Source organism: Podarcis bocagei, assembly GCF_964188305.1.
Source record: "Podarcis bocagei genome assembly, chromosome: 10".
NCBI lineage: Eukaryota > Metazoa > Chordata > Lepidosauria > Squamata > Lacertidae > Podarcis > Podarcis bocagei.
In genome coordinates, this window is record NC_138135.1 from 7440466 (window position 1) to 7466980 (window position 26515).

General features: G+C 46.5%; 1 protein-coding gene across 1 annotated transcript in view; it reads left to right on the plus strand.

Moving 5' to 3' along the window:
- The window catches only part of STRIP2 (striatin interacting protein 2), an 87816-nt gene that overhangs the window by 52685 nt on the left and 8616 nt on the right, over positions 1-26515 (plus strand). Inside the window, exons 10-16 of the mRNA XM_081209952.1 lie at positions 13872-14095; positions 15659-15724; positions 19938-20001; positions 21492-21563; positions 23336-23410; positions 23861-23958; positions 26031-26157. Of these exons, the coding sequence (XP_081066078.1) occupies positions 13872-14095; positions 15659-15724; positions 19938-20001; positions 21492-21563; positions 23336-23410; positions 23861-23958; positions 26031-26157 (726 nt within the window). The remainder of the gene's footprint in view (positions 1-13871; positions 14096-15658; positions 15725-19937; positions 20002-21491; positions 21564-23335; positions 23411-23860; positions 23959-26030; positions 26158-26515) is intronic.

The following is a 26515-nucleotide window of genomic DNA, read 5'->3' on the forward strand; positions in this document are numbered from 1 at the left end:
GCGGAGAAGACAAAGGAGGAGGTTGTTGTTAAACCTCAAGTAATACAAGTTTAGAGAGATGCGGCCCGGCAGGAGCATAAGCTGTTGATTCTGAGGACTGAATTTGGAGTGAGGCAGACTTGGAGAGACGGAGTCCTGTCGGGACTGGAGATGGCAAGTTGGTCAGATCCTCCTATGCAGGGATGCTCTGACCTTTGGGATTTGGTTTTGGGCCAGGAGGAGATTGGAGTGGTTGAGGCACTCAACTTTGGAGGGGCATTGAAGTATGTTTTGGAATATTTTTTGGATTTTAGTGCTAACCATGGAGAACGGGCTGACCGGCTGAGAAGGGATAAAGACACTCTTAGGTTGTTCCCCCGAGATCTACTCCTCAGAGACAAAGGAAGGAAATTAAGAACAAGACCAGCAGAAGACAAAGTAAAGTGCAGGTACAATTATGAAGAAGATCTGCAGAAGGGACATGGAAAAGAGTTAGGAGCCTCAGACATAAGATCACCAGGTTGATGGACTAGATGGAACAGATAGAAAGGACTGACAGAACCCGAGACCAGGAAGAAGAGACGGTGGATGAAGATTGGCAGAAAGTTCAAAAATTCATTTAGAGAAATATTGCACAATTAACGACTGTTAGGAAAATCTTGCAATGAAACTATTAGGTTTTAGTAGAAATGTCATAAGGAGTTATGTATAAATAAGTTTTTAAGTTTTAGGGTTTTTTATGGTAAGATAAGGCTAAAATAAATTAAGACAACTAAAGGACAGAATACAGTGAAAGATGGAAAGGATTTGCTGAGATAATTAACAATTAGAATACAAAAAAGGGAGGTGTGAGGAGGTCGAGGAAATAAGTTAATGAAGATAAGGGTATGGGAATATTGGATTTGTTTTTAAATTTATTTTTTTGTTATTGTTTTTGATTTTGGTGTATGGTATGTTTGGTACTTTTTATTTATTTTTATTTATTGATTTGTATTGTTTTAATCTCTTTTCTCTTTGCCTTTCTTTCTTTTCTCTTTTCTGTAACTTTACATTCCCAATAAATATCATTAAAAAAAAAAAGTCTGGAATCAGGATGGAGCTATGTAGAAGCATTGGCTGGCTTCACGGTTTCCCCCACTTTTTTAAAAAAACACATCTCTATTGAAAGTTCAAAAAGTACGTGATTATACGTTCACTAAACATGGTGAGATGCAGATAAAAGAGAGAAAATCCTGTGTAGAAGGGAAAATAAAGGGCGGGGGGGAGACCCAAAACTGTATACTTTACAAGATTGTTATTGCACTTCACCAGATCTTAACCTATTACAGTATTTGTAAGAACGGATTCCAAATATCATGGAATTTGTCCCTGGCAAGTCTGCGTTTATATGCAAGTTGTTCATATGTTGCGAGTTTGTTTAAGTCTTCAATCCAATCTTAGAAGGGAGCCACATTTTTATTTTTCCAGTCCATCAGTATCAGTCTTTTTGCTGTGGTCAGGGCGCAGAAAGTCCACTCATATCATCCTTTTGTAAGGTTCCATGTTCTAGGTATGTAACTCAAGAGGATATTTTGCTCTATAAACGTAAGGTTGTTCCGTGCAGTTCTGTTGGTGATTTCAGTTACCTTCTGCCAAAAATCTTTCAATACAGGACAGTGGGAAAACATGTTTTAGAGAAGCATTATCTCTATTGCATCTCCAGCAGTTAGATACCTTAAATAGCCCTTTTTTAAACAAACATAATGGGGTCTAGTATATTCTAAATATTATTTTTCCTTGTATGAGCCTCAATTTAAGGTCCAGAGACACTCTTGTTATAGCTTCGTGTGGTCGAAATTGAGATCTCTAATTCTTTATTCCAATCCTCCCTCAGTACCTGTATATCAAATTAATTTGATAATAACAAAGATTTATATATGCTGATGGCCAGTTTTTTGTTTTTTGTTTTGTTTTTTGCATAAGAATTAATCAGCTGCTTCAATATCTCTGGGGTCTCTGAGGCTGTAAAAGCTGCTGGTCCATAGATGGTGGTTAGCAAATGTTTTCATCTGGAGATATTGCCATTGAACATTTGTAGGTAATATGTATAAAATTCATCTTCTTCGTTTATCAGCTGGTCTAACGTTGTTGTTTTTTAGTCATTTAGTTGTGTCTGACGCCTCGTGACTGTTAGTATCTTCGCTCACAGGCAGAGGTACCTGGCCTCCCCCGAGGCAATTGAGCGAGATACTGTGTTTACCTTCTGCGACCTCCCGGCAGGCTAGGTAAACAAACCCGGCGATTCTTCTCATCAGACGTGAGAAGAACACACCCTCTGCTTCTCTGCTTCTCTCTCCCTCCCTGCATTCTCCCAGGGAGGAGAAATGAGACAGACAGGAGTCCTTTCTACATGTTTTATTCCTGTCTCTTAGCAATACATAGAAATGCTTCTGTTCCCTTCAGACTCCATCAGAAGAGACTCAACTCCTCCCCTGTACTTCCAGCACAGGTCACATGACACTCTGAGCTAACATCCGGTGCTCAGTACAGAGAATAGGCTCCACCTTTTCCCCAGCAGTACAGCAGCAAACCACAACATCCTGTTTTGCATTCCAGCAATCTGGAGCTGGCTTTTGCATTGGTGCTTTTTCCTGACAACCTCCCCCAAAAGCATCAATGGGCAAAACATGATCCAGAGAAGAGAACAAACAGTTGTTATACATATAACAGTCCCCTGTTGTTTCAGTTCCACCCTTGAAACTCTCCACCACTGGTTTCACCAGTGTACCTCTCTGGTTGTCTGGTTTCCAAGGAATGAGTGCTTCTGCATTACCTTGGCTAGCTACTCTCTGTTGTGTCTTTGTCTCTGACTTAGACACTGCTTTAACCTGCTTTGAGTTGTTAACAATAGCAACACATGCAACAGCTAAGTTAGCAAACTCTTTTGAGTACCTCTTTGGTGGTACACCCTTTGTAACTCTCTCAGACCTGCGTATGAGGTTCTGACCCTCCGTGCTCACTGGTTCAACCTCTGGACTTTGTTGAGAACCAGTAGCAATCAGTGGTTCATCCTTCACCTGTGAAGGTCTATCCATTGTGTGAGATTTTCTCTCAATGACTGTTACAACTGAACTCTCTGAGCTATCAGTGTCATTATCAGAACCACTGTAATCTGTGACATCAGAAAAATCATCATCATCATCATCTGAATCGTGTCCTGTGGGAAATGTTTGTTCTACAACCCGCTCTTGCTCTGGAGCACTGTCTAGGAACTTTGTGAGAATCACCTGACCAGATTCAGACAAAATTACTCTGTAGAGACCCTTTTCATAACCCACAAAAATGCCTCTGGCATTCTTTACTTCACCTGGAGCTTCTGTTCTCACATGAGACCCGAAAACCTTAAAATAGGCAACAGAAGGTTTTCTATTGAACAGCTTCTCAAAAGGAGAACATCCCAACTCTGTTGAGACCTTTCTCAACCACACATGAAGATAGGACGCTAGCGATTCGGCCCAATAATCATGTGGCAAATGTGAACTCAGCAATTGCGCATGCATCCCCTTTTGCAATTCTTTGTTCACCCTAACACAGACCCCCCTGTTCCACGCTTCGGTCGAAACAGCAACTTTGTGGTCTATCCCTTTTCCATCCAGGAACTTCTGAAACTTCTGTAACAGAAAAACTTGCTTCTCATCTGTGAAAAGACAATCAATGTTAGCATCATGCATATTTTTAACCTTGTCACAAAACTCCTGAAACTTTTCTAAAGTTTCTTGCGGTTTCTCCATCATATAAACCCAAGAATAATTTGTGAAACAATCCACACACAAAAGGTAATATTTTGCATTGCCCCTAGATGGTTCTAGAGGACCAATCACATCAGCATACACCCACTGAAACGCTCTGTCGACCTTCGGCACCTTCTGGGCGCTCTTGGTCACACCTGCAAGAGAGATTACGTTAGAAACAGAAGAATTACATTTCATGTAATCACTTTGATCAAAAGTCAACAAATACAGTCCATCTTTCTCTCTGGCAGTAAGAAACAGTTCTCCATCTTTGTAGATCTTGCAGCTTTTAGCATCATAGGACAGTTTCAGTCCTTTCTTTGCAATCTGCGACACGCTCAGCAGATTAAATCTCAGTTCTGGAACCAGGTAAACATCGCTTATAGTCAAGTTCAGACTCTCAAGATACACAGTCCCAATTCCAGTCGCTTCCAACTCCTGACCGTTGGCCTGTTTCACAGTGAAGCTTTGCTTCTTCAACGTTGAAAACAGTCCTCTGTGTGGGCATAAATGTTTTGTACATCCCGTGTCGATTATGAATGCGTTCCCAACATCTGGCGTGGTTCCTTTCGCCATCATAGCCTTTGCAGGTTTCACCTGGTACTTGGTACGGCTTTTGCCTGACGCCTCAGGCTTCGTAGAGCTGCTCTTTGCTCCTCTTGACTGGCGCGGCTTCTTACAGTTTCGCTGTAGATGCCCAGTCTGTCCACAATTATAGCATCGGACAGCACTCAATGCTGTAGCATGCTCTGCAGTAGCATCAGCAGTGGGGAGATTTGAACTCTGTTCTACCCTCCCCCTGTCCTTCACTTCCAGTGCAGCAAGTCTGTCGTGTTCGTTCAGGACCACAGCACACACTCTTTCCGCGGTTAGGTCCTGAGCCGGTAGGGAACCAAGCTGACTGGCAACAACCTTGTAGGTGCGATTAAGGCTGTTTATCATCATGAAGCAAAACACTTCCTCCTGAAGACGGAAATTGCGTTCCACCATCTGTTGACGCAGAAACTTCATCTCTGTCAGGTGCGCTTGAACATCTCCATCAGGCGCAAGTCTCAGATTGGTTAACTTCTCAAAATACAGCAACGCTGAAGAACCAGCATCTCTCTGATGCGTTGTACGCAGCGTGTCCCAAACCTCTTTCGCATTTTCTAAATGCTGGATATGCACCAATTGCGCGTCTGAGACACACAGAATTATAGCAGTCCTGGCCCTCACGTTCTGTGATTCCCAACCTCTGGTTGGTGCTGCAGGGATGGGGTTTTCAATTACATCAAAAAGCCTCTGATTCTGCAGCAGGGCCTTCATCTTTACAGACCAAGATGAATAATTGTCATTATTTAGGGGAGGTGGGTAAGGCAGCGCTCCCCCTTTCTTGGCATCCATCTTGAAGCCAAGCCTCTGGCTCACACTGTCAAACAAACTGTAAAATCCAACAGTCGTTTTTTTCTTTCTCACTCAGGCAGACTGCAAGTTGTTTATACTTTTAGCACCTGGCAGCTTGACGCTGGCTGCTATGGAAAGTCCCTCCAAGAGCACGTAAAGCGTGTAGCCAAAACATTCTATGGCTTTGTTTCGCTTTCCCAGGCTCACAGTCCAGCCTGCTAGTAACTTTCCAACTTTCCGTTATGTAGCAAGAGTGCATTCAGGACTTCTTATCAACCACAGGAATTTGTGGAATGCAGGCTTCAGCCTCTGAGCTGCAGGCCTTTCCGTCCGGAGCTTTTGTTTTTCAAACGCAGAGCTCCCGTGAACCAGGGAATTAATCAACCTGCGTTCACACTTTTAGCCCGAAAATGCAGCATACCTTGATCTCCGTTGCTTGGAAACACTCTCCTCTGGGTCTGTTCAGCCTCTGGCTTCTGTCAGATGCTTGCCTTCTCCCTTGGAGCAGAGGAGGACAATCCACCAGCCTCTCATGCAGATGTTCGATGAATCGAAAACATCCGAAGGCTGCCATATGTTAGTATCTTCGCTCACAGGCAGAGGTACCTGGCCTCCCCCGAGGCAATTGAGCGAGATACTGTGTTTACCTTCTGCGACCTCCCGGCAGGCTAGGTAAACAAACCCGGCGATTCTTCTCATCAGACGTGAGAAGAACACACCCTCTGCTTCTCTGCTTCTCTCTCCCTCCCTGCATTCTCCCAGGGAGGAGAAATGAGACAGACAGGAGTCCTTTCTACATGTTTTATTCCTGTCTCTTAGCAATACATAGAAATGCTTCTGTTCCCTTCAGACTCCATCAGAAGAGACTCAACTCCTCCCCTGTACTTCCAGCACAGGTCACATGACACTCTGAGCTAACATCCGGTGCTCAGTACAGAGAATAGGCTCCACCTTTTCCCCAGCAGTACAGCAGCAAACCACAACATCCTGTTTTGCATTCCAGCAATCTGGAGCTGGCTTTTGCATTGGTGCTTTTTCCTGACAACCTCCCCCAAAAGCATCAATGGGCAAAACATGATCCAGAGAAGAGAACAAACAGTTGTTATACATATAACAGTCCCCTGTTGTTTCAGTTCCACCCTTGAAACTCTCCACCACTGGTTTCACCAGTGTACCTCTCTGGTTGTCTGGTTTCCAAGGAATGAGTGCTTCTGCATTACCTTGGCTAGCTACTCTCTGTTGTGTCTTTGTCTCTGACTTAGACACTGCTTTAACCTGCTTTGAGTTGTTAACAATAGCAACACATGCAACAGCTAAGTTAGCAAACTCTTTTGAGTACCTCTTTGGTGGTACACCCTTTGTAACTCTCTCAGACCTGCGTATGAGGTTCTGACCCTCCGTGCTCACTGGTTCAACCTCTGGACTTTGTTGAGAACCAGTAGCAATCAGTGGTTCATCCTTCACCTGTGAAGGTCTATCCATTGTGTGAGATTTTCTCTCAATGACTGTTACAACTGAACTCTCTGAGCTATCAGTGTCATTATCAGAACCACTGTAATCTGTGACATCAGAAAAATCATCATCATCATCATCTGAATCGTGTCCTGTGGGAAATGTTTGTTCTACAACCCGCTCTTGCTCTGGAGCACTGTCTAGGAACTTTGTGAGAATCACCTGACCAGATTCAGACAAAATTACTCTGTAGAGACCCTTTTCATAACCCACAAAAATGCCTCTGGCATTCTTTACTTCACCTGGAGCTTCTGTTCTCACATGAGACCCGAAAACCTTAAAATAGGCAACAGAAGGTTTTCTATTGAACAGCTTCTCAAAAGGAGAACATCCCAACTCTGTTGAGACCTTTCTCAACCACACATGAAGATAGGACGCTAGCGATTCGGCCCAATAATCATGTGGCAAATGTGAACTCAGCAATTGCGCATGCATCCCCTTTTGCAATTCTTTGTTCACCCTAACACAGACCCCCCTGTTCCACGCTTCGGTCGAAACAGCAACTTTGTGGTCTATCCCTTTTCCATCCAGGAACTTCTGAAACTTCTGTAACAGAAAAACTTGCTTCTCATCTGTGAAAAGACAATCAATGTTAGCATCATGCATATTTTTAACCTTGTCACAAAACTCCTGAAACTTTTCTAAAGTTTCTTGCGGTTTCTCCATCATATAAACCCAAGAATAATTTGTGAAACAATCCACACACAAAAGGTAATATTTTGCATTGCCCCTAGATGGTTCTAGAGGACCAATCACATCAGCATACACCCACTGAAACGCTCTGTCGACCTTCGGCACCTTCTGGGCGCTCTTGGTCACACCTGCAAGAGAGATTACGTTAGAAACAGAAGAATTACATTTCATGTAATCACTTTGATCAAAAGTCAACAAATACAGTCCATCTTTCTCTCTGGCAGTAAGAAACAGTTCTCCATCTTTGTAGATCTTGCAGCTTTTAGCATCATAGGACAGTTTCAGTCCTTTCTTTGCAATCTGCGACACGCTCAGCAGATTAAATCTCAGTTCTGGAACCAGGTAAACATCGCTTATAGTCAAGTTCAGACTCTCAAGATACACAGTCCCAATTCCAGTCGCTTCCAACTCCTGACCGTTGGCCTGTTTCACAGTGAAGCTTTGCTTCTTCAACGTTGAAAACAGTCCTCTGTGTGGGCATAAATGTTTTGTACATCCCGTGTCGATTATGAATGCGTTCCCAACATCTGGCGTGGTTCCTTTCGCCATCATAGCCTTTGCAGGTTTCACCTGGTACTTGGTACGGCTTTTGCCTGACGCCTCAGGCTTCGTAGAGCTGCTCTTTGCTCCTCTTGACTGGCGCGGCTTCTTACAGTTTCGCTGTAGATGCCCAGTCTGTCCACAATTATAGCATCGGACAGCACTCAATGCTGTAGCATGCTCTGCAGTAGCATCAGCAGTGGGGAGATTTGAACTCTGTTCTACCCTCCCCCTGTCCTTCACTTCCAGTGCAGCAAGTCTGTCGTGTTCGTTCAGGACCACAGCACACACTCTTTCCGCGGTTAGGTCCTGAGCCGGTAGGGAACCAAGCTGACTGGCAACAACCTTGTAGGTGCGATTAAGGCTGTTTATCATCATGAAGCAAAACACTTCCTCCTGAAGACGGAAATTGCGTTCCACCATCTGTTGACGCAGAAACTTCATCTCTGTCAGGTGCGCTTGAACATCTCCATCAGGCGCAAGTCTCAGATTGGTTAACTTCTCAAAATACAGCAACGCTGAAGAACCAGCATCTCTCTGATGCGTTGTACGCAGCGTGTCCCAAACCTCTTTCGCATTTTCTAAATGCTGGATATGCACCAATTGCGCGTCTGAGACACACAGAATTATAGCAGTCCTGGCCCTCACGTTCTGTGATTCCCAACCTCTGGTTGGTGCTGCAGGGATGGGGTTTTCAATTACATCAAAAAGCCTCTGATTCTGCAGCAGGGCCTTCATCTTTACAGACCAAGATGAATAATTGTCATTATTTAGGGGAGGTGGGTAAGGCAGCGCTCCCCCTTTCTTGGCATCCATCTTGAAGCCAAGCCTCTGGCTCACACTGTCAAACAAACTGTAAAATCCAACAGTCGTTTTTTTCTTTCTCACTCAGGCAGACTGCAAGTTGTTTATACTTTTAGCACCTGGCAGCTTGACGCTGGCTGCTATGGAAAGTCCCTCCAAGAGCACGTAAAGCGTGTAGCCAAAACATTCTATGGCTTTGTTTCGCTTTCCCAGGCTCACAGTCCAGCCTGCTAGTAACTTTCCAACTTTCCGTTATGTAGCAAGAGTGCATTCAGGACTTCTTATCAACCACAGGAATTTGTGGAATGCAGGCTTCAGCCTCTGAGCTGCAGGCCTTTCCGTCCGGAGCTTTTGTTTTTCAAACGCAGAGCTCCCGTGAACCAGGGAATTAATCAACCTGCGTTCACACTTTTAGCCCGAAAATGCAGCATACCTTGATCTCCGTTGCTTGGAAACACTCTCCTCTGGGTCTGTTCAGCCTCTGGCTTCTGTCAGATGCTTGCCTTCTCCCTTGGAGCAGAGGAGGACAATCCACCAGCCTCTCATGCAGATGTTCGATGAATCGAAAACATCCGAAGGCTGCCATATGTTAGTATCTTCGCTCACAGGCAGAGGTACCTGGCCTCCCCCGAGGCAATTGAGCGAGATACTGTGTTTACCTTCTGCGACCTCCCGGCAGGCTAGGTAAACAAACCCGGCGATTCTTCTCATCAGACGTGAGAAGAACACACCCTCTGCTTCTCTGCTTCTCTCTCCCTCCCTGCATTCTCCCAGGGAGGAGAAATGAGACAGACAGGAGTCCTTTCTACATGTTTTATTCCTGTCTCTTAGCAATACATAGAAATGCTTCTGTTCCCTTCAGACTCCATCAGAAGAGACTCAACTCCTCCCCTGTACTTCCAGCACAGGTCACATGACACTCTGAGCTAACATCCGGTGCTCAGTACAGAGAATAGGCTCCACCTTTTCCCCAGCAGTACAGCAGCAAACCACAACATCCTGTTTTGCATTCCAGCAATCTGGAGCTGGCTTTTGCATTGGTGCTTTTTCCTGACAGTGACCCCCTGGACCAGAGCACGCCAGGCACTCCTGTCTTCCACTGCCTCCCGCAGTTTGGTCAAACTTATGCTGGTAGCTTCGAGAACACTGTCCAACCATCTCGTCCTGTCGTCCCCTTCTCCTTGCGCCCTCCATCTTCCCCAATATCAGGGTCTTTTCCAGGGAGTCTTCTCTTTTCATGAGGTGGCCAAAGTCTTGGAGCCTCAGCTTCAGGATCTGTCCTTCCAGTGAGCACTCAGGGCTGATTTCTTTCAGAATGGAGAGGTTTGTTCTTCTTGCAGTCCATGGGACTCTCAAGAGTCTCCTCCAGCACCATAATCCAAAAGCATCCATTCTTTGGCGATCAGCCTTCTTTGTGGTCCAGCTCTCACTTCCATACATCACTACTGGGAAAATCATAACTTTAACCATACGGACCTTTGTCGGCAAGCTGATGTCTCTGCTTTTTAAGATGCTGTCTAGGTTTGTCATTGCTTTTCTCCCAAGAAGCAGGCGTCTTTTAATTTCGTGGCTGCTGTCACCATCTGCAGTGATCATGGAGCCCAAGAAAGTAAAATCTCTCACTGCCTCCATTTCTTCCCCTTCTATTTGCCAGGAGGTGATGGGCCCAGTGGCCATGATCTTCGTTTTTTTGATGTTGAGCTTCAAACCATATGGTCTGAAGGTCTAACATTAATATACCCAAATTCATCCACCTCTTCCACACGACCATTTCTTTCCTGGTTTTTGATTTTTGCATAGCACACAAAATACACAAATCATGATTCGTGATATATTGCCAGGTCAGAAACTATGAAACTGATACCATGATATGGACTTCATTTTGAAGCCAACTCAGGCATACCGAACACATTGCCTCCCTTTTAAAAAATGTGTTTGCATCCACTGCCTTCCCCTCATTTGAATTAAATGCATGATTAAAAGCGATTACCTTTCAGCAAAACTCAAAACCTCAGCGAATGTGGGTGTTCTGTAGCTGTTTCAAGAAGGGTTGAGATTTCTGCAGTGCAAACTTATTGCGTGCCAACTCAGAAGTTATGGTTTGAACAATTAGCCTTCTAGAAATAACCTGGAATGAATAAACGAGAAAGAAGTCCCTTTGAGCTCTGTGTGGCCTTCTCCTAGGTAAGTGGTAGGAAATTGCAGCCTTTGTCAAGGAAAGGCTACAAATGTATAGCCACTTTCCTGGAAGTAAAACCCATTTAACTCAGTGTGACTTCCGAATAAACACGCGTAAGACACGTCTGCAAAGTTGTGTTCATTGGTAGAAAGGAAGGCCGTTTTTAATGGTCTTTTGTTAAAGTGATATTTTTAGAGTAGGCTTATGAAAAAGCCCAAGTGACTCTCCTCACCCCTGCTTAAAATGTTGATTTTTCCTATAGCGAGTTAAGTGTCCAAAAAAAGGTAAAGTTCTAACCTACCGTATTTTTCGCCCCATAAGACGCACTTTTTCCCCTCCAAAAATGAAGGGGAAATCGGGGTGTGTCTTATGGGGCGAATGCCTGCAAGCCTCGCGCGCCCGGCAGGAGGTCCCACCGGGTGCGCGAGGCTTGGGGCGGCAGCCTGTCGCCCGAAGCACGGGGAGCCCTCGGGAGGGCTCCCCCTGCTTCGGGCGAGTGTCTGCAAGCCTCGCGCACCCGGCAGGAGGTCCCACCGGGTGCGCGAGGCTTGGGGCGACAGCGGACTGCTTGCGCGCACCTAGAAGCTTGGGGCGCGCTGAGCTCAGCACGCCCCAAGCTCCTAGTGTAGCGCAGCGATCCGCTAGCCCTGGGAGAGCCCCGCGGCTCTCCCAGGGCTAGCGGACTGCTTGCGCGCACGCAGAAGTTTGGGGCGTGCTGAGCTCCGCACGCCCCAAGCTCCTGGTGTAGCGCAGCGCACCTGGGGGGGAAATAATTTTTTTCCCTTTATTTCCCCCCCAAAAATCTAGGTGCGTCTTATGGGCCGGTGCGTCTTATGGGGCGAAAAATACGGTATATCTCTCCCCCCCCCCCAAATTTTGTTACTCATTTTACAACACAACTAAACAACACAAACAGAAAAACAAACAATACAAACAAATTCTTGCCTTATCCTTATTTTTTCTAAACATTGTCAGGTGGGCTTCCCCAAGTCCCTCCTATCTGATTTTCATTTTACCTCATCTTTAGCAGTTTACATATATCATAATTTCTAACCATTTTTTTATCACGCTTACTTTTACCATAAAAATCTTCACATTTTATCACTTACAAATAATACTTTTTAAAAATACACTATCTTCTACTTCTAACCCTACAGCCTATATCCAGTTCCAAAGCTGTTCTGCTTAAATATTAACATATTTTTTCAAATATTCCTTAAACTTCTTCCAATCTTCTTTCACCGTCTCTTCTCTCTGGTCTCGGAGTCTCCCAGTCAGTTCCATATAGTCCATCATCTTCATCTACCATTCTTCGATAGTTGGTAAATCTTGTTTCTTCCAATTCTTCGCTAATAATATTCTCATAGCTGTTGTAGCATACAGAAAAAAGTAACATCCTTATTGGGGATTTCACCCCCCACTATACCAAGTAAAAAGGCTTCTGGTTTCTTAATAAATGTGGTTTTCAACACTATTTTCAGTTCATTATAAATCCTTTCCCATAAGTCTTTTACCTTGGGGCACGTCCACCACATGTGGTGAAAGGTTCCTTCTTTTTCCTTACATTTCCAGCATTTATTATCATGAGTATGATACATTTTTGCTAACCTTCTACATCTCAAGGGCTGGATTAGAGCTACTAAAACATTTTTTTTGGGGGGGGTTGCTGTTTCCTCCCAACCAAATACAATCCTAATTTAGATTAGACTGGGTTTTTTTTTGGGGGGGGGGATGTGAATCTAGCTGTGGGGCAGCCAGGGAGAATACATATCTAGGAGTCTGTTATCAGTTTTGCAGCCAGGGACGTGCGATAGGACCACCAACTTCTGCCGCCACGCCAAGCTTGCAGCTTTGGATATTGACTTTGCATGCTCATGGTGGCAGATTTTGGGGCCCCTGTGTGATCGTAAGAACACCAGAAGGATCTGCTGGATCCCCAGGGGCAGGGAAGATGGGCAGCAGGACCCTGCGCTGAAATGCTTCCCTTTCGCCAAAACTCAGAGCAGGACGTTCCAGCAGAAGGGGTGGAGTGCCACATCTTGCGTTCCTGCCACCCGAGGCAGCTTCTTCTTCTTCATCATCATCATCATCATTTATTATTTATACCCCACCCATCTGGCTGGGCTTCCCCAGCCACTCTGGGCGGCTTCCAATAAAATAATAAAATACAGTAATACATCAAACATTAAAAGCTTCCCTAAACAGGGCTGCCTTCAGATGTCTGCTAAAAGTCTGGTAGTTCTCTTTGACATCTGGTGGGAGGGCGTTCCACAGGGTGGGTGCCACCACCGAGAAGGCCCTCTGCCTGGTTCCCTGTAACCTCACTTCTCGCAATGAGGGAACCGCCGGAAGGCCCTCGGAGCTGGACCTCAGTGTCCGGGCAGAATGATGGGGGTGGAGACTCTCCTTCAGGTATACTGGACCACGGCCATTTAGGGCGTTAAAGGTCAGTACCAACACTTTAAATTGTGCTCGGAAACGTACTGGGAGCCAGTGTAGGTCTTTCAAGACCGGTGTTATATGGTCTTGGCGGTCGCTCCCAGTCACCAGTCTAGCTGCCGCATTCCGGATTAGTTGTAGTTTCTGGGTCACCTTCAAAGGTAGCCCCACATAGAGCGCATTGCAGTAGTCCAAGCGAGAGATAACCAGAGCATGCACCACTCTGGCGAGACAGTCTGCGGGCAGGAAGGGTCTCATCCTGCATACCAGATGGAGCTGGTAGACAGCTGCCCTGGTCACAGAGTTGACCTGCGCCTCCATGGACAGCTGTGAGTCCAAAATGACTCCCAGGCTGCGCACCTGGTCCTTCAGGGGCACAGTTGCCCCATTCAGGACCAGGGAGTCCCCCGTCCCCCCAAAACAGTACTTCTGTCTTGTCAGGATTCAACCTCAGTCTGTTAGCCGCCATCCATCCCGCCTCATGGGTGGACCGGCTCTGGAGGCAGCTGCGGATGGGCTGCTCAACTCCTCTCTACCCAAACAGTCATTCTCCTCCTCCTTTTGCCTTGCAGCCTCTCATGAAACAGGATAGCCTTGACATCTACAACGAGAGGGACCCCTTCAAGAACGACGAGGTGCTGGTGGATGAGGAGGAGCCCGATGACATCGACAACGGCATCGAAGGGGAGCTGGACCTCTTGGAGCGGGACACGGTCATCCAGGCCGTGTCGCCCCCCCGCCCGCCCGTCGAGAGGGTCTCCTTCCCAAAGGGACTTCCCTGGGCTCCCAAAGTCAGGTATTCCTACCCCTGGCTCCTACCCTTCGGAGCGAGATCCTGGGGCCTGATCCGTGCAAGTGCTTGGTAGTGGAACGGCTGCAGCAACTCAGGCCGCAGCTTTGGAATCTCCCTGCAAGGAGAAAGCTAGCACAGCAAGGGAGAGCAGGCAGGACTAGTGAATGAATGAAGGAATGGACTTTATTACGGTCTCAGACCAGGATTAAAAAGCATAATAGCAGTTAGGATTTTTTTAACCAATAATTGTTAGTGCAAATGAGGACAAGGAAACAGGCATAGGATAAAACATCTGGATAAAATACAAGATTAAACACTGATAATGGATGGATAAAAAATGAATAATTAAAACAGATAAGAACTAAAAACAATCAAGGACACACAGTTAAAACAACTGTAAAAGCATAAGAACTAAAAGACTCGCAGTTCAAACAACTGTAAGAGGCTGCAGAGTAGAAGCCTCTTAAATAGAGGACACTCACAACATTAGAAACTGCTGTGCAGATATGGTTAAAACAGACAATTAAAACAATGTACAACATGAAATTTAGCAACAGTGTACAACAATAAACTGTCCCAGGGAGTTGACTCAGAATCCCCCATGGAGCCGTGTTTGGGGCTTTTCATGCCAGACTATTTTGAGTTGGGGGGTGGTCTGCGCCTACAGATCTGTACACAGAGTCTGGCGACCGTCCAGGTCATCTTCTGATCTTTGCCCAACAGCAAAAGGTCAAATTTTTGCTTTTCCGGGAGGTCAGCGAGCCTCACCAGCAGGGGATCCATGATCTTACTACGTGCCTCTTTATAAAAGGGACATCTAAAGAACAAGTGTTCTGGGCTTCCTATCTCTCCCAATGGACAGGTGCAAAGTCTCTGAGCATAGGGGACCCTTCTGAAGGCTCCATCCAGGACCGGCGAGGGAAGAGCCGAGCTTCTGGCGAATGTAAAGGCCCTTCTTGCATCCCTAGATACGAGAAAGAAGAGATATACTGCCGGTGCGGCTATCTCTCTCTCGATTTCTCCAATTCTATAGTCGGGGCACCTTGCACAGGGCAGGACTAGTGTATTTGTCCATGAGGTGGTGGTGGTTTTCTGCTTGAGAAATTCCTAAATTCTGCTATGTGGCTAAACCAGCCCTGGGAGAGGGGCATCCTTCGAACTGTGTGCCCATATCCAAATTGTTGCAGTCCACCCCCCAAAAGAAAAAGAACTGGATTTTTCTAAGAGAATAAATAAAACAGCCAAGGAACATGGTTGAATCTGAAGTCCCCGGGGCTATTTGGGATGCGATGAGCACTTAATTTGCTTATGTGCGAGAGCTGTGATGCTTGCATGCTTATTGCGCTTGGCCTACAAACCAATATTCAGAATAAATCCTTTTCACCTCTGTGTGATGCCATCTGAACGCAGATCGGCTTGAGGCAGAATGTTTTCTCTCAAGCAGCCTAGATATTGGAGAGGGTGTCCCCCCCCCCGCCCAGCCCCCTAATGTGTGGTGGGCTTTTGTTATATATTCCTCCTCTGCCCCCACCTCGCCGCCGCTGCAACATCCTGCTTCTCTTCCAGACAGAAAGACATAGAACATTTCCTGGAGGCGAGCAGAAATAAATTCATTGGATTCACGCTTGGGCGGTGAGTTATCGTTATGCGTTTGGGGAGGGAAGTGTTGCACTTTGCGGCTGTTTTGGGCTTCTTGAGATGAAGGTTTCTGCTCGACGTTGATCACTGACTGGGCTGCCGGCTGAATGGAGGAGAGACTTGTCTCCTAGGAGCTGGCTTGCATGTTGCAAGCGGCAGCTAAAAAGCCAACGCAATTCTGAGCTGCATCAATAGGAGTATAGCATCTAGATCAAGGGAAGTAATAGTGCCACTGTATTCTGCTCTGGTCAGACCTCACCTGGAGTACTGTGTCCAGTTCTGGGCACCACAATTCAAGAAGGACACTGACAAACTGGAACGTGTCCAGAGGAGGGCAACCAAAATGGTCAAAGGCCTGGAAACGATGCCTTATGAGGAACGGCTAAGGGAGCTGGGCATGTTTAGCCTGGAGAAGAGGAGGTTAAGGGGTGATATGATAGCCATGTTCAAATATATAAAAGGATGTCACATAGAGGAGGGAGAAAGGTTGTTTTCTGCTGCTCCAGAGAAGCGGACACGGAGCAATGGATCCAAACTACAAGAAAGAAGATTCCACCTAAACCTTAGGAAGAACTTCCTGACAGTAAGAGCTGTTTGACAGTGGAATTTGCTGCCAAGGAGTGTGGTGGTCTCCTACTTTGGAGGTCTTTAAGCAGAGGCTTGACAACCATATGTCAGGAGTGCTCTGATGGTGTTTCCTGCTTGGCAGGGGGTTGGACTCGATGGCCCTTGTGGTCTCTTCCAACTCTAGGATTCTATGATTCTATGCAGAATAACAGTGGGTTTGCAACCATGCATGCCAGCGCTCTAATCATAGGGGTGGCACGGCTTGATTGTCAGAATACTGACCCTTTTGCCCCATGTGTTTTTCCCGACAAAAATCATTCCTTTCAGCAGAGCACCTAGCAGGGCCTGCAAGACAGAGCTGTTCCGCCGGGCCATTGGTTTGGACTCAGTCTGACCCTTATGTTGCCCTCCCCTTATAGTCTTGATCCATCAGCTACTCTTAAAATGAGGCTGCATTTTAAATTGCATTTTCAACCTGTATTTTAAATTGGTCCCCCCACCATTATGGTTCTACAGTGATTTTATTGGTGTTAGCCGCCCTGAGCCCGGCTCTGGCCAGGGAGGGCTGGGTCTAAATATATTATTATTATTATTATTATTATTATTATTATTATTATTATTATTATTATTATTATATTCCAACATGTTATACGTGGGGCGTCAGCCTCGTGCAGAACTAGGCGTCCAGGTTGCTCACTGGAGCAAAACTGTTTGGGCATACAGTGGTTACATACCTCGGGTTACATACGCTTCAGGTTACAGACTCCGCTAACCCAGAAATAGTACCTCAGGTTAAGAACTTTGCTTCAGGATGAGAACAGAAATCGTGCTCCAGCGGCGCAGCGGCAGCCCCCATTAGCTAAAGTGGTGCTTCAGGTTAAGAACAGTTTCAGGTTAAGAACGGACCTCAGGAACGAATTAAGTACTTAACCCGAGGTACTACTGTACAATGATAATTCTGGTCCGACTGAATGAATTTTGCCTTTACTGTATTTTTCGCCCTATAGGACACACTTTCCCCCCTCCAAAAATGAAGGGGAAATGTGTGTGCGTCCTATGGGGCGAATGCAGGCTTTCGAAGCCTGGAGAGCGAGGGGGGTCGGAGGGGGCCCGGTTCCCGCCGGGCTCCCAAGGCTTGCAGATAGCAGCCTGTTCTGGGGGCTGGGGGGGGGGAATAATTTTTTTTTCTTTATTTCCCCCTCCAAAAAAACTAGGTGCGTCCTATGGGCCGGTGTGCCCTATAGGGCGAAAAATACGGTAGTTTCCGGCCCCAATTCAAAGTGCTGGTTTTGTTTTTGTTTTTTTATAATAATATTTATTAAACAATCAAAAACTTCAAAAATTTAAACATAGAATACAAAAACCAAAAAAACTACAAAAATGGGAAAATACAAAACAAAACACATAGAAGTACACAATAAAAAACAGTTAGCAGAATAGAAAAAAGCAGAAAAATAAAAAGACACCAAAAAAGAAAACAAAATTTTTTTTTAGTGTTTCCATATGTTATATCTCATTCACTAGTTTCTTGACCTCCTCACACCTCCCTTTTTGTATTCCAGTTCAGATATTTAGTTCAGCAAGTCCTTACCCTCTATCATTCATCCTTACTCAACATCTTAACCTATAATAATATATTTTCCACCATTGTCATCCATATTTACATATTCTTATTAATCTTTTAACTAACACCACTTATTTTCAATCCAACATCCCTTTACAAAGTGCTGGTTTTGACCTATAAAGCCTGAAGCGGCTCAGGAGCGCAAAACGTCAAGGACTGCCTCTCCCCATATGAACTCACCTGGCCCCTGCAGTCATCATCTGTGGCCCTTCTTTGTGTGCCTCCTTCTTGAGAGGTCCAGAGGGTGGCAACACAAGAACAGGGCCTTCTCTGCAGTGGCTCCCGGATTGTGGGATGTTCTCTCCAGGGAGGCTTGTCTGGCGCCTTTGTTACATATCTTTAGGTGCCAGGCAAAAACTGTCAGGAGCTCGTCCTACTCTTGAGTAGGACCCTGGCAGAGACACATGCCCAACAGGCATGTTCCCTCCCTCCTGGTTGATCGTTCAGGAGCTTCAAAAGCTTTCTTCTGCCTGAACGTCACAGCGACCAATGCCAACCGACACCGGCACACTTAGGGATCCGCAGAGTTTGCGCAGCTTGCATAACAGACCTCAGCAACTCAGCATTTTGGCTAATCGACTTTATTTACATATAAACACACATGGAGCACTGCAACACGGCTCCCTCTCTCTCTAGCATCAGACAGCAAAGAGAAAAGGAACAAAGGACAATAGTCCCACTTCACGGAACACATCCTGTCTCCGTCACTTCCCACTTTGTGGAGTCAAAACATACACCGTCATGTGATAGACAACAGTCCCATGACTGCAGTCATGGAGCAGGAATTCTAACAAAAACACTCTCTCTTCTCCCAGGCCTTTGGCTAATTCAACCATCTATGGAAGACTGTGCCTTTGGGGGTGAAGTCAAACCGTTGGAGAGCTACAAGCCCTGATGTGGCTGTAGAAACCGATACAGGAGAGACATGTTTTGTTGCAGCTAGGGCTGCTGAGGTGTCTAGTTTCGCTGTTGCAGATTACCATGGCATTTTTTTCTCTCTGTGCTCTTCCCGGAGCGCTTGCACCGCCTTGCCTCCGTGATTGAGGGGGCTGGGGCCACGCAATGTCGTCATGTCATGCGTGCAGACACTTCAGGAAAGGCCTGTTCGTGTGTTGCCGCCCTATGGACCTCAAGGAGGAGGCACACAAAAGAGGGGCCTATGGTGATGACTGCAGGGTCCGGGTTCAAAATTACATTGGTACCTCCAGTTATGAACTTAATTCATTCCGGAGGTCCGTTTGTAACCGGAAACCGTTCTTATCCTGAGGCGCACTTTCGCTAATGGGGCCTCCCACTCCGGAGTGCGACTTTCGCTCACATCCCAGGGCAAAGTTCGCTACCAGGAGCAGCTACTTCTGGTTAGCGGACCTCGTAACCCGAAGCATTCGCAAGAAGGACCATTCGTATCCAGAGGTATTACTGTATATGGTATATTGTATCTGGTATATTCATACCACGAGAGCAAAGTCTACTCTGGAAGCACATTTTTTGGAGCCTTCCAGACAGTACAAATAAGGGGAATGCATTTAAACAAGCTAACTAAAATTATAAATTTTATCTAAATTATAAAAATAGTTGGGCATCATTCCCTGACGAGGCCGCAAACGTCAGTAAGCAGATGTGCATGCAGAGGGCTGAATAGGATAACGTTTTTGAAATTCATAATCTAACAGCCTTTGCTTGATGAGTGAGAAAATATTGCAATCCCTGTTCGTTTGAGCTTAAAGGTAATTGCAGAAAACCGTGTCAAATTAGGTGAATCTGTCAGTGAGTTAGTAGGCTTTCTGAGTCTGCGTTATATTTATATTTTAACAATGCAAATGGTTGCAACGTACAGAAACAAACGATGGCTTGCGTGTCTGTTGTTGCATGGTCCACAGCTTAAAAAATAGAAGGTGATGCAAGGTGGAGAAATTGTTATTTGATTGAGAGATCAACCGCACTATGAATAATTAGATGATGGTTTGACACTAAGCCTCTCATTCCTGCCCCCTATCTCCCCCCTCCCTCTTTCAGGGACACAGATACCTTAGTGGGGTTACCACGCCCCATTCATGAAAGTGTGAAGACCCTAAAACAGGTAAATTCTAACTTAGGCGCTTACATGGTGGCTCCTCCCTTTCTGATGGTGGGTTTTGTGGGGTGGGGATTGTTGGGAGAGCACTCTGGGCTATCTGCAGCCCCACCGGACCGCCGAGCGTCCTCCGGTGAGCATAGCTCTGGAAAAGACATCCCCTTCTTCTCCAGGGCCCTCCAGCGACATAAACCAACTTGATTTATGCACAGTAGCCTTCTCTCTTGACACAGCAAAAGAAAGAGGCATCTTAGTTCTAAACTACCGTATTTTTCGCTCTATAAGACGCACCAGACCACAAGACGCATCTAGTTTTTGGAGGAGGAAAACAAGAAAAAAAATATTCTGAAGCTCAGAAGCCAGAACAGCAAGAGGGATCGCTGCGCAGCGAAAGCAGAAATCCCTCTTGCTGTTCTGGCTTCTGGGATAGCTGCGCAGCCTGCATTCGCTCCATAAGACGCACACACATTTCCCCTTACTTTTTAGGAGGGGAAAAGTGAGTCTCATAGAGCAAAAAATATGGTACTATTTATTTACAGAATATTTACAGACAACGGCATTATGGCGTCTGTTCTCTCCAACTCCGAGAACAAACAGAACAGTGCAAAAGTGAAAGTGCCGTATTTTTCGCTCCATAAGACGCACCTGACCATAAGATGCACCTAATTTTTAGAGGAGGAAAGGGGGAAAGCCCCATCTTGGGGGAGATCAGCTCACAGTTGTGCAGCTTCTATTGCAAAGGGAAAAAATCCTGTTTTTATGGGGTTCAACTCACAGTTCTGTAGCTTCTTTAGGAAAGGAAAGGGAGCCATTTCTACAGTTTCCAGACAGATGATCTAATCAGCCAGTCCCATGTCGCTGGGGAAACAAACGGCCTCCGTCTGCAGAACATTCAACAATGGAGGCCTGGGCAAGAGCCAGCGATCGACCGCACATTCGCTCCATAAGACGCCCAGACATTTCCCCTTATTTTTAGGAGGAAAAAAGCGTGTCTTATGGAGCGAAAAATACAGTACAGGTTCACAGACGCTTACACCGGAAGAGAGATAAATAAGAGAGTCTTCCTTTCTCAGGCTCCATTCAGACAGGCGTGTGAAATATACCAATCACAAAATCAGCATCGGGGAGCATGAAATCCTAACAGGGACTTGTCAGTTGTGCACCAGTCCCTCAGTCATTGCTGCCACTGTGACTGAAGATGTCTTGGGCCAAATTACAGAGAGACTCTCAAGCAAAGCCTTCGGAGCCATAGGATTATGCCTTACTGTCCTTCCCATAGCTCTTGGTCTTGGAAGTTCCTTCCAGCTGGTCAGAAATACCTCTACCGTAGTTCTTTCTCTGACCACCTGCCATGCTGGTGCAATGAGAAAAGGAACCCGAGGGTGCCCTCCACTCCGGGGGTGTCTGATAATCACCTTGGGGCTTCCCATGGGTTTGCCGCTCAAGTTGCCGTGATCTTTTGACCGAAGCCTCCTGTTTTTCATCTTGTTCCCCAGCATAAATATGTCTCGATCTCCGAAGTGCAAATCAGGAATGAAGAGGAGCTGGAGAAGTGTCCCATGTCTTTGGTAAGCTTCCTTCTGAGTCTGTCTCTTGGGCTGCACCCCAATTTTTTCAGAACATCAGCGTAAACCTGCTCCTAAATCTCGTTCTAATTGACGTGAAAATGTACAAGAGGAAAGTTCCCAAATCTAGAAGGATGTATGGGGCATTTATTGGACTTACAGCTGTCCATGGAGGCGCAGGTCAATTCTGTGTCCAGGGCAGCTGTTTATCAGCTCCATCTGGTACGCAGGATGGGACCCTCCCTGCCCGCGGACTGTCTCACCAGAGTGGTGCATGCTCTGGTTATCTCCCACTTGGACTACTGCAATGCGCTCTACGTGGGGCTACCTTTGAAGGTGACCCGGAAACTATGACTAATCCAGAATGCGGCAGCTAGACTGGTGACCGGGAGCAGCCGCCGAGGCCACATAACACCGGTCTTGAAAGACCTGCACTAGCTCCCACTACGTTTCCGAGCACAATTCAAAGTGTTGGTGCTGACCTTTCAAGCCCTAAACGAACCTCGGTCCAGTATATCTGAAGGAGAGTCTCCACCCCCATCGTTCTGCCCGGACACTGAGGTCCAGCGCCAAGGGCCTTCTGGCAGTTCCCTCCCTGTGAGAAGTGAGGTTACAGGGAACCAGGCAGAGGGCCTTCTCGGTGGTGGCCCCTGCCCTGTGGAACGCCCTCCCACCAGATGTCAAAGAGAAAAACAGCTACCAGACTTTTAGAAGACATCTGAAGGCAGCCCTGTTTAGGGAAGCTTTTAATGTTTGATGTATCACAGTATTTTAATATTCTTTTGGAAGCCGCCCAGAGTGGCTGGGGAAACCCAGCCAGATGGGCGGGGTATAAATAATAAATTATTATTATTATTATTATTATTATTATTATTATTATTATTATTATTATTATTATTATTATTATTAGAAAAGGGACACTCCCTCAGCAGAAATGCAAGTATGTGAAACTGTTCTAGAGAGACTGGTCTGCCTAGTCCATCTGTGCTCTGCTCCACTCTGACTGGCAGCATCTCTCTGTGCTCTCCAAGCGGAGGATGGCCACTCCTAGCCCATCTTCAACAGATTGTTTCATTGGATTGTTTAACTGCCTGGAACCTCTGCCCCTAAACTGTTCTTTCCTTGTACGTCCCAGCAGGGATTTAAGTCCTGGGCTGTCAGACTGAAGGTCTGATGCTGTGGCAACTGAGCTGTCCAGGAACTTAGAGGTTCTCACTCTCGGGTTAGTGCAGAGCTGTCTTAGCAAGAGAGGGGATGTTTAGAGAGACCCGGTGAATGGATTTCCCCGTTGGATAACCCTGGGCTGTATCCAGCTAAGACGTTCCATTAGTGCCAGGATTTCTGCTTGTGCAATGGGACTTCCTCCCCACTCTGTGTGCCATGCGCCTTCCCCAACTCTGCTCTGGTGGGTTAGGGGAACCCCGTAGAACAGATTTAGGGGCCTTGCACGGGGAGGGAGTGCTGTTGTGAAAGTGGAAATCCTTATGCTTATGGGACTCCTTTTCTTGCGGCTGGAAGTGTGGAGATCACAGTTCTTGGGTGATGTGCCCAGAATTTGAGTTTGCAAATTCCACATCGGGGGGGGGGGGGATCTGCAGGAAAGTGCTGGAGCATCTTTAGAAAAGTAGGAGTACTGGGCTGCAAGTGGAGCTGCCCCTTTTCCCGCCCTGTACCTCCTTTTGTTTCCTGCTCGGTTTGGAAAATGGTGTGACTGATGCGCTTCACAGCCTTCCCTTCCCATCTCTCCCTCCTGTATCTGTCCTGTCGTGCTTCAGGGGGAAGAGTACGTGCAGGAGACCCCCTGCGAAATACTCTACCGGGTGATGCTGTACAACTTGCCACAGTACATGGTGGGTATCATCTGTCTGCGTTCTATGTGGGGCTACCTTTGAAGGTGACCCGGAAACTACAACTAATCCAGAACATGGCAGCCAGACTGGTGACTGGGAGCGGCTGCCAAGACCATATAGCACTGGTCTTGAAAGACCTACATTGGCTCCCACTATGTTTCTGAGCACAATTCAAAGTGTTGGTGCCTTAAAGCCCTAAATGGCCTCAGTCCAGTATATCTGAAGGAGCGTCTCCACCCCCATCATTCTGCCCAAACACTGAGGTCCCACTCCAACCAACCACCCAACTCCCAACGAACTCCTCCCAGAGCTGGTTTTATAGTCCCTCTGACTCCACCCCCTGGGTTCTGATTGGGTAACTTGTTTAACTAATTCACCTCCAGCACTCTCATATGTTAACGTCACAATGCCTGATTTGGGGTCTGGGGCGGGTGTTCCCCCCTGCTACAGATAGCTTTGCTGAAGATCCTGTTAGCTGCAGCGCCAACTTCCAAAGCCAAGACGGACTCCATCAACATCCTGGCCGACGTGTTACCTGAGGAGATGCCGTAAGTGCTTGACTGATAAATCACCTGGTGGGTGACATCTGTGTAATCTCTCAGCGAGCTTGACCTGGGCAATGGGCGAAGGTCCGTCAGGTTTCTGTGTGATGGATGTTGCACACTTGTTGCAGATCAACTTTGCACCTTCACTCCTAAAAATTGTGGTCTGCCACACCTTTCTCTTGGGAGTCAGGCTTACCCATTTGAGACATGGTCTTTTTGGATGTATACGTGAGTGTCTTTTTCCTCACGTTCCTTCGTTGCAGTGCTGAATCCTCAGAAGGCTGTGGCAGGGTTTACCGTATTTTTTGCTTGATAAGACTCACTTTTTCCCTCCTAAAAAGTAAGGGGAAATGTGTGTGCGTCTTATGGCGCGAATGCAAGGCTGCGCAGCTATCCCAGAAGCCAGAACAGCAGAGGGATTGCTGCTTTCACTGCGCAGCGATCCCTCTTGCTGTTCTGGCTTCTGAGATTCAGAATATTTTTTTTCTTGTTTTCCTCCTCCAAAAACAAGGTGCGTCTTGTGGTCTGGTGCGCCTTATAGAGTGAAAAATACGGTGATATATATGCCCCCTACAGAGCAGCAATAATACCGAATTCATTAGGATTTGCAGACAGCAATAGAAGCTGTAGCAGTGGTTGGCATGTTAGAATATGGCTTCAGTGGACCTTCTGATTGCATTTAGGCTCTGCTAGTACTCTTAAAGGGACGCGGGTGGCGCTGTGGGTTAAACCACAGAGCCTAGGACTTGCCGACCAGAAGGTCGGCGGTTCAAATCCCCGCGATGAGGTGAGCTCCCGTTGCTCGGTCCCAGCTCCTGCCAACCTAGCAGTTCGAAAGCACGTCAAAGTGCAAGTAGATAAATAGGTACCACTCCGGCGGGAAGATAAACGGTGTTTCCGTGCGCTGCTTTGGTTCGCCAGAAGTGGCTTAGTCATGCTGGCCACATGACCCGGAAGCTGTACGCCGGCTCCCTCGGCCAGGAAAGTGAGATGAGCGCCGCAACCCCAGAGTCGGCCACGACTGGACCTAATTTTCAGGGGTCCCTTTACCTTTAGTACTCTTAAAATCTGTGTACCCCCTTATACCCACAGGTCTCAGGGCAGTTCACAATTCTCTATCAGTTAATGAGAAAATAAATTACATTTAAAATGAGCGAAATGGAGGGGAATTCTCACGGCTAAGGTTTGCCAGTTGCTCTAACCTTCCTTTCCGTGGGGTTTTGCTGGATGACCTCTTTTTCCTTCCACAAATCAGCCTCACTTGGGTGCCCTTGCTTCCTCACAACCCCACGGCCTCCTTAATGGTTGTTACAAAGAAAGATGGGGAAATGCAACCGTTTGCTTTTAAATAAGAATGTCAGACGTCTTAGCAGGAAGCGTTGGCGGTGAACTGCTAGCCTGAAGTAGGAATCCCATCAAAGAAAAGAAGTACCTGGTCCTCCGCTTGATTATTCATCTTTTTCATCGTTTTTCTCATTCTCCGACTTCTGGTGTGTCAGAGATGGGAGACCTCAGGCTCAGGGGCCAAATCAGCTGCCTAGGTTTGATTTGAGTTCCTATTGAAATGAGGCTGCTTTTTAATGTTGTATTTTACAGTGGCACCTCAGGTTACATACGCTTCAGGTGATAGACTCCGCTAACCCAGAAATATTACCTCAGGTTAAAAACTTTGCTTCAGGATGAGAACAGAAATCGCGCGGCGGCAGCGGGAGGCCCCATTAACTAAAGTGGTGCTTCGGGTTAAGAACAGTTTCGGGTTAAGAACGGACCTCCGGAACGAATTAAGTACTTAACCAGAGGTACCACTGTAATATTGTTTTTAAGTTGTATCTTAATCAACTGTTTTATATCTGGTGTGAGCCGCCCTGAGCCCGGTCTTGGCTGGGGAGGGTGGGGTATAAATAAAATTTATTATTATTATTATCTCTGATTGGTCTTTGAAACTTTCCCCAACCCTCAGCTTTTGCTGGAGCTGCTTCGCCCCCTCCCTGTGTTGTTGTTTTTTTGCCTGGATTTTGAACTGGGTCGACGCTGAGCTGCTTTTAAGTTCTTCCTCCCATCCCTTTCTGGGTTAGCATCACAGTCCTTCAGAGCATGAAACTGGGGATCGACGTGAACAGGCACAAAGAGATCATTGTGAAGAGCATCTCAGCTTTGCTTCTGCTGCTCCTCAAGCATTTCAAGCTGAACCACATTTACCAGGTGCGTCTTCGGAGCATTAATAAGGCATACTTTGGTCCCTTTCCCTCCCAGGTTTCTTGGATTGCTTTTCGCATTTGGGGTTCTCTGTGGTTCTCCTAAGAGCGGTTCTTCAGACTGGTGTTTCGTTTTGCAGGGCATTCCGCAACCTGTCATTGATGCAATAATACTGCAGTAGAGGTGGATATATACAGTGGTGCCCCGCAAGACGAATGCCTCGCAAGACGGAAAACCCGCTAGACAAAAGGGTTTTCCGTTTTTGAGCTGCTTCGCAAGACGATTTTCCCTATGGGCTTGCTTTGCAAGACGAAAACATCTTGCGAGTGTTCCGATTTTTTTCCGCCCCCCCCCCTTTTTCTAA